The sequence below is a fragment of the Antrostomus carolinensis genome, unplaced genomic scaffold, assembly GCF_000700745.2.
Source record: "Antrostomus carolinensis isolate BGI_N321 unplaced genomic scaffold, ASM70074v2 scaffold3737, whole genome shotgun sequence".
Classification (NCBI taxonomy): Eukaryota; Metazoa; Chordata; class Aves; order Caprimulgiformes; family Caprimulgidae; genus Antrostomus; species Antrostomus carolinensis.
In genome coordinates this window covers 3,259-11,304 of record NW_010329314.1, presented here as the reverse complement: position 1 = coordinate 11,304, position 8,046 = coordinate 3,259, and the positions used below count along the sequence as shown (strand labels likewise).

At 54.9% G+C, this 8,046-nt stretch overlaps 2 protein-coding genes across 2 annotated transcripts in view; one reads left to right on the top strand and one right to left on the bottom strand.

Annotated features, from left to right (window-relative positions):
- Positions 1-606: 606 nt before the first annotated feature.
- On the top strand, positions 607-2,352 carry LOC104528476 (serine protease 54; the record flags this gene model as incomplete). The annotated part of the gene is made up of 3 exons (XM_029086090.1): positions 607-797; positions 965-1,193; positions 2,158-2,352. Coding segments are annotated over 3 exons (615 nt in total), but the record flags the coding sequence as incomplete, so codon positions are not given.
- Positions 2,353-3,155: 803 nt separating this feature from the next.
- Positions 3,156-8,046, bottom strand: part of CFAP263 (cilia and flagella associated protein 263) — a gene marked incomplete at its 5' end in the record, with an annotated part of 7,631 nt that continues 2,740 nt past the window's right edge. The window contains 6 exon segments of the mRNA XM_010172497.2: positions 3,156-3,218; positions 4,741-4,896; positions 5,435-5,542; positions 6,205-6,357; positions 6,909-6,989; positions 7,418-7,573. Coding sequence (XP_010170799.2) covers positions 3,156-3,218; positions 4,741-4,896; positions 5,435-5,542; positions 6,205-6,357; positions 6,909-6,989; positions 7,418-7,573 — 717 coding nt within the window.

Genomic DNA, 8,046 nt, shown 5'->3' with positions numbered 1-8,046 from the left:
CAGAGCGGTGTGTGCCCACATCCTGCTGCCTGGGCACCACGGCAGCATCAGGGTGCTGAGCAGGGGGAGCAGCATGGGGCCGCCAGGATGAGGCCTGTGGAGAGGGAGTGGGAGCCAGGGAGCTGGGAATGGACCTATTCGGTGTCCCTGTGTCCCTGCCCACTGCCAGGGTGATTGGAACGTGCAGCACCCCACGTACCAGGGCAAGAAACTGGCCCTGCGTGCTCAGCATGGGCACCCCAAGCCCTGCCAGGCCAGCTGCCAGCTGGCACCCCTCAGGCCATCTCCCCTTCGCCCCACAGACGGGCAGAGCAGGGGGGCCCCGTCTCCCCGGCCCCAGCTCTTTGCGTGGCTGGGACAGTGCGAAGCCTCATGCTGCTGTGTCTCTGTGCCGCCCCAGCCTCAGGTGAGACCTGACCCACACACACCGCACACCGTGCCACCAGCTCGGCCTCGCAGGTGAGCCAGCCCGGGTGATGCTGGCATCAATCCCAGGCAAGCTCAAAACTTGGGACAGCCGCAGCAAGGGGGCATCAGAGGGAAGAGGGGGGCAGTGGGAGAGCGTAGGGCCAGGCTCACCCAGCGACGTGCCCCGTTTTCCTGCAGCCTGTGGGATCCAAGGCCAGCCCATCGCCCTGGCGATCAGCACAGGAGTTTGTGGCCACAGAACAGTTCCCATGGGTGGTGGCACTGCAGGACACACAGCACAACTTCCTGGCCTTCGGCTCCATCCTGAACAAGTGCTGGATCCTCAGTGCCACATCCAGCCTGTCTATCCTGCGAGGGGCCCTGCGGCAGCCCGGGCCAGGCTTGGGAATCAGCAGGGAACACCACCACCTCCCAGTGCTCAGGAGGGTCTTGTCGCTGCCCAGCAGCCAGGGGAGCACACTTCAGTCAAAGCAGTGGCAGGCAGATTGCCCCAGGCTTTTCCTTGCACCCATCCCCCTCCATCCACCCCCTGCAGGCAGCATGTACTGGCCTTGGTTAGGCTGAGTGTCATGAAGAGGGGATGGGAGGACCAGCCCCAGTATTTGATCAGCTCTGTCATCCCCCACAAGGACTTTGACGAGGTGACACTCTACAACAACATCGCTCTGCTCAGGACAGCCACCCCGCTGCAGTTCAGCAGCATCATTCAGCCCATCTGCTTCCCACACGGGACCCTCTCTGCCTCAGACCTCATGAACTGCTGGGTCTTGGGCTGGGTCCATCCCACTGCAGGTAACCCTCAGCTCCAGTGGCAAAGAGAGACCTGCCTCCCCGCTCCCTCCTGCCAACAGCCCCAATGGCAGGAAGGGGAACAGGGCTCATCCTGGGAGGAAGAAGCACCCTCCCTGGTTTTTGGAGGCCAGGGGCTGCCCAGAGCCACAGGCTCACGGTGGTCCCTCAGCCAGGCAGGGTAAAGTGCTGCAGCACCTTCCTGAGAATTCTCTCTGTGGTGGACACGGGTCCCTGCCCGCTGAAAAGGATCACTGCAACCGCGGGCTGCAGCCACAGGGATGCTGACAAAGTGGCAGGCTGTTTGGTAAGGGACACAGAGCGCCAACCCAGACCAGGCAGACTTGTAGCCAAACCGCCTCTTCCCCATTCTGCTCATCTCCAACTCCAGGCTGGGAAAGCAGCCAAAACACTTGTTAAGCGTCTCCTGCTCAGTCCTTACAGGAAAAGATCCCTTCTGCACAGCTTGCAAATAGCAGGCACGGGAGATTGTCTGCATGTGGGACACCCGTCTCTGCACAAGCTGCAGGATGACCATCTCCCTGCAGGCCTGTGGGCACTGCTCTGGTCCCTGGACCTCTCCCGCTGCTGGGGCCTCCAAGGGCCTTTGATGTGGCCAGAGTCAAAGATGCTCAGGAGGCAAAACTCAGAGAGGTTCTTTGTGGTACATACCAAAGGATCAGGTGTGAGGCTGGGCTGATGGAGGCACGGGCAGCCACAGGGAGCAGTGACAGTCACTCTGTCTGGGGCACACAGGGATATCATCAGCCCAAAGGCAGCCAGCCCCCTGAACCAGTGGTGCTTTGTTGCCAGTGACGGTAAGGGACTGAACTGCTGCAATCTGCCCTCCTCTAACCCTGGTGAAGTCCACAGCCACAGAGAGCGATGGCAGGAGGAACACTGCTGAGATACAACCCTGCCTTTTTTGTCTCTCAAAAGGGTGATGCTGGCAACCCTGTTATGTGCCAGATTAGAGGGACTCAGAGATGGGTCCTGAAAGGCATTCTCAGTGAGGGTGGCACGAGATGCTACGGACCGTTCCTGTGCACCACAGTGTCCTACTACAGCGACTGGATCTTGGCCACCAGTGAGAGGACAGGACCTCCAGCATTCCCCACGCTAGTCAGGGCATGAGCTGATCTGCAGGCTCCACTAAAAGACTGGGAAGAGGCTTCCAGACCAGCAGTGAGGATATTTCAGGAAGTTGGTTTCAACTCCAAGAAGGGAAAGACAGATCTGAACTCATCTGAGGCTAGGCCATCTGAGATGATTTATAACTCCTACAGTGGGAAAATGCTTCCCATCTCCAAGGGACACTTACACTTGCCCCAGGTGCTTGGGCAAGGGGTAGCTGCTGCCTTCTTGCTGTTTCATTTCTTCAGGTAAATGAAGTATCCGTTTATGATCGGAGAGCCTGCTTGGTTCATGCGTGCCATGTTGAAATGATTTGCCCTACATGCTCACATGGCTCTGCTCTCTTCTATTGTCAGTGCACACTCAGAGGTGCTGAACTCCCACGTCTCCCACGGAATCCCCTCTGGTCCCTCCTGCATTAAGTGATCACCAGGGCTTGCCCAGAGATAAAGGACAGTTCCTGTGAACGTGTCAGATTTGATCACCAGAGAGAGGTGATCAATTGATCAATTTGATCACTGCTGGTGGTGATGAAGGGAGAGGGGAGCACCCAGCACAGAGCTGGCTGATATAGCAGGGCCTGTGGAGGGCCCAGGCAGCAGAGCCTGCTGGAAGCCAGGCCATGCTGGGACAGACCAAAGAGATGACCTCACAACAGAGCCATGGGCTTCTTTATCATTTCATGTAGAAGCGCTTTCATCTCACTGCAGTTTGCAGGGTGCCACATTTATCCACTTGACAGCAAACTTCCCAAGGGCTGGCTCCTTTTGCAGCTTCCACTGCCCACTTTGCAGCAGCAAAGCCTACTGCTGGTTATCAGACATCTTGACCTGGTTCCATGTTCTGCGGTAGCTTTGCAAGCACATCTGCAAGAGGAGAAAGGAAAAGGCCTTAGTATGTTCAGACAGCAGTGATATGTTGTGGAGAAAGCAGCAAGGCTGGAATCTAGCCCAGCCTGAGCTGCTTGCTGTATTGCTTGCCCCTTCATCCCTCCCTGCTCCCAGGTGAGAGCAGTGCTTGCTGTGGCATGCTGAGAGCTCCTGTAGGTCTATACCAGCTTTGGTTTCTCCCCTGAATGCCACAGCAAGTCTGGAGACCCACAAAACAGCACTATATAGAAACCTACAGGCCCTTGCATGGCAGCAGGCATGTTGGACATGCCCTGCCACAGAAGGGCCGGCAAAGAGAATAGGTTCATAGCTTCACTCTTATCCCAGGGACAACTACAGGTTCATTCTTTAGCCACTTGAGCCCTCGCTGCTCTCCACCTCCCAGAGGCTGGCAGGACTATGGACACTGCTGCATAGACAGCAAACAAGCCAGAGCCTGGGTCTCACAGTCAAGGGGAGCAGCTGGATGAGAAAGGATCTGCTTGCACAAAGACAAGCCTGCAGGCAGGCTGCCCACCAGCTCTGGGGTAGCCACAGCCAGACTGCTATTTCTGAACTCACAGCACTGGTGCTGATAGGTCAAGCCCAAATCCACACAGTTCTGACCTCTGAGAAAGGCTGGACCACATAAGCCCTGTCCATTGCAGATTGGGGTGCTGGGGGGCTGGACAGGCATAAGCCCAGAGCCCTCCCTGTCCCAGCCACAGATGAGCCCATCTCCGCTTGAGGATGAGCACGGTGTCAAGGTATGGGAGGACACTATCTGTCCCATCTGACCCAGCCACTTTGCTCCCCACACTGCTGTGCACACAGACATCCTGCACAGGACAGGGCTACAGACATGTTCTGCTACCTCTAGGCTTTGCCTATTCTCCTCTGTCTTATCTCTCCATCTCCTCCCAGGCTGCAGGAGTTGGGGCAGGAGGAGAGTCAAAGATATTCTTGCCACTTTGCCGTGAACTCATGTTTGGATCTTGGCTAGCCTTTCCTTAACAGGGAAGAGTCAAGATACAAGTGAGTAAGAAATGTTTGAGATCATCAAAGAGGACTACAAACACTGGGGAGCCATCAAGGTTGCAGGAAAAGTCCGGTGCAGGTTACACATGCAGAGCTGGAAACCTATCAGGCTGCCATACATCCCCTCCTCCTTACACACATGGCAGGTGTCAGTAGAGCAACAGCCCGATGGTGCTTCCTGCCAAATTACAAGCTGTGTCCTTGCCTTGGCTCCCCCTCTGAGCTCAGTCATTAAAATTCAGCCTCCATCCTCAGGGTAGGAAGCGATTGCTGCTCCGTAAACAGGAAGAGCCTCCGGCTCAGGCAGGCACCGATGAAATTGCCATGCAAGAACTCTCACATGGCTTCCTGGTGGGTCAGGAGCAAGCACACCGGTCCCCAGGGTGGCTGCAGGTGTGCAGGCACAGATGTGGCTCCACTGGCACCCAGTACCCAGCTGGCATGTGTCTGGCTCCTGCACACCCAGCCTGGTCTCAGTCACCTCAGCAACAGCCACCTTCCTCTCCCAAGCCTTGAGGCTGTTCTCAAGGTCGGTAACAGCCATCTTCTTCTGCACGTAACCCAGCACAGGAAGGACACCATAGTCCGAGAGCTGCTTCCGCAGCCGCCAATTCACACTCTCAGCTTTGGCTCATTGCTGCTGGAGGAAAAGGCACAGAGGGTGTGGAGACCCCAGGGAAATGTCCCTCTGCCAGCTGGTGGCCAGTCCTCCAGGGAAGCAGGCAGGCAGGATAAATTAAACCCCCAGCACTGGAGGGGAGTAGTGGAATGCATCCACCAGTACCTTCATCCTTGCCAGGCAGCATTGCTAGGGAGCCCCTTGAACCTGCTTCCCAAAGCTGTGGTGTCACCAGACTGGTATGACAGCAGTGCCACTTCTCCCAGGGGAGGACATTGCTGATGAAAAGTTCAAGTGAAAAAAAGAATTTCAAGAAGCCAGTGGCAGGTCCCTGAGGAGCCAGGGCCAAAATGCACAACATGGCCTGTTCTGCAAACCTCTCCGTGCTCACTGGCACTGGCAGAAGCCTCGGGACTTGCTCGGACCCAGAAAGGCACTCAGGTATCCAGCTCACTGCCAGGCCTCGAATGGGCATCGGTACCCAATCCACCACAAAAAGTACCTCAAAAGAGTCTTTCCAAGTAAAGTCTCAGGGCATCCTAAATCACTGTCTTACCTCCTCCATCAGAGCAGCTTCTCTTTCAATTTTCTCCAGCAGCTCCTTCCTCTGGGAGATCTCTTTCATCAGAGACGTGGATGTTGCCATGGCGTCCTGCAGCTTCCTCTGGGACATGGGATCAGGACAGCATCAGTGGGTGCAGCAGCAGCTCCCAGCCACCTGCAAAGCCACCCCTCTACTCTTCCACCTGAGTCTCAGCTCAGCTCTACTCCCGAGGGAGCTTTGCAGCACTGCTCATCCCATGCAGAAGGCAGCGTCATGCCCTGGTCACGCAGCTGCTGCTTTGTTCTGTCCTCTGTGTCACACTGCAGCACAGCCCACGGCACAGCAGCCGAGGTTTAGGACTGACCCAGACAGAATGGCTGCTCAGAAAGAAGCAAATACACGCACGTTTCACTGGTAAGAGCTGAGACTCAGAGCGACAACAGCAGCTTGTGACGTCTTTTCAAATGTCACAGGTTATGTAAAAAATGTATTTTTCTGTGCAAGTCAGCACCAAAGCTCTTTCCTACTGGAATTTTTCCCTGGGGTATAAAATAACCATGCTGCAAAGCATGAACCCCATCGTCAGGCTGCGGCCAAACATGAAGGAGAGCATCACTGCTTTTGGTGTGTTGGGCAAACCTCCCAACTGAACTGCTAAGTCAGTGGGATGGCAGAGAGGCACTCAGCATCCTCTGACTGAGAAAGGGAAGGATGCATGAGCTCATGTGTGACCCTCAGAAAGAAAAGAAAGGAAAAATGGAGGTGCTGGGAGGCTCACTCACCTTATAGAAGTTGAGGGCTTGGGCAGTCTTCTCTGAGGTCAGTTTTAGCTGCAGCAGCTCTTGGTTCTTCTCATCAATCTTCTGGTACTGGTCATTTCTAACCTGCAGCTGCTGCAAACGGACCTCACAGGGTGTCTCTCCCATCTGCTCCTTCTGCAAACCCCAAGGAAGCAGAGTTGTAGGTTGCGGACCAAAGCTGCATTCCAAGTAGAGGGCTTTGTTCTGTGGGGAAAGCAGACCTAAAGAACAGGGTCTTCAGCTTGGCTGCAAAGCTGGGGCTTGGGGAAAAACACGAGACAGTGTGCCACTGAGCCTGTGCTCTCTGTCCTAGCTTAGAGGGCCCAAGCAGTGCAGACAGGTCCCTCTCTGGCAAGGCTCCTGCCATGCCAGCAGCAGCCAGTCCCCAGGGAACTGCTCTGATCCACCATGCATCTTTCCCAGGGCACAAAGGGCACAAAGAGATCTGCCAGCTTCCACTCTGCGAGACTTCTGGTCTCAGCCTATGCACACAGAAATGTGCCAGGTCTGAACCTGGGCAGATGACAGTGCCCTTTGACAAAGGCAGCAAGCTCGGGAGCAAAGCAGGAAGGGGAGGAGGAGGAGGAGGGCCATGCATTTCTACACAGAGCACGTCCTGCATCTGTACTCCTTTCATTCTTCAAGAGGCCATCTAGTCCCTACTTCTTCTGAACTGCTGCATGCACCTGCCTGAGCTGCTGCTGCAGCTTCTTCTTGTAACTCTTGAGCAAAGAGTTTTCTAAGCACAACGTCTCTCTCAGCAGATCCTAAAGAAAGACAGCAGATTATAAGGGACCAGCAGAGCCTAGGAGGAGAAAGAGCACCCAGACCCCACTCCTTATGATGTGGTTCCTGTTCAGCTCATCCACACTGCAGACTTCACTTCTGACTTAGAAAGGAGCCCAGCAAGAAATATTGCTGAGCATCACTCTGCGCCAAACATGGTAGCATGGCCGTGCACTTCCCCAGGCTCCACTAAGGGCCTTGTGTCATCTGTGTTCACAGCTGTGCTGCCTGGTGAGCACCTGGGCTAGTCACCAGCTGACAAGTGCGACAAGGGCTGTCCAAAGACACCTGCTAAGACAGCCTGAAAACGTGATGTAGGCCACACAGGAGTATGGGAACTAGGATTTTCCCTAATCAACATATTTGTCAGATGACAGACTAGCCTCAAAATTTGCCCTGATGCACTGGCCCTCTGGCAATTCTTCTCCTCCATGTATCTCAGCAACTTCTCAGAAGCTATGATACTGCCTTTCTTGCTGGAGATGGTGCTGATGATGTCTTTCTCAAAGTCACTGATGGCTTTCTTAACATCAGTCCACCAAACATCTGCTTCTTCTATGACTGCCTGTCGAAATAAAGTCACGTGACAGTCAAGAGGTGGTAACTTCCCTCATTCAAACAGCTTTGGGAACAGAGAACACCAGAAAGGATCAGGCATGCTCTCTGCTGGCATTACTAGTGTTTCTCATGTGGGAGCTCTGAGTTTCACCCCAACAGCTCGGGGCACATGGTGCAGGCTCACACAGCATTGCTACTTCACTAAGAACCGGGAAAAAAGTCTCTCATGTGCCTGAGCTTCAGTCACTCCATCCTGACCAACAAGCATTGCTAGTCTGACTAAGCCAACACAAGACAAAAAATTACCAGCTTTGTTTACTGCATATGCCTTGTGGCCACACGAAAGGGACAGGCTGCCTGCTTCACCTCTCCTGGCCACTGCAGGCAGCAGCAGTGGTCTGAACCAAATGCAGAGGTCTCTGCTTCCCCAAAAGCTCCCGAGCATCTTGGCCAGGAAGAGGTCTCAGCAGCCAGCACAGA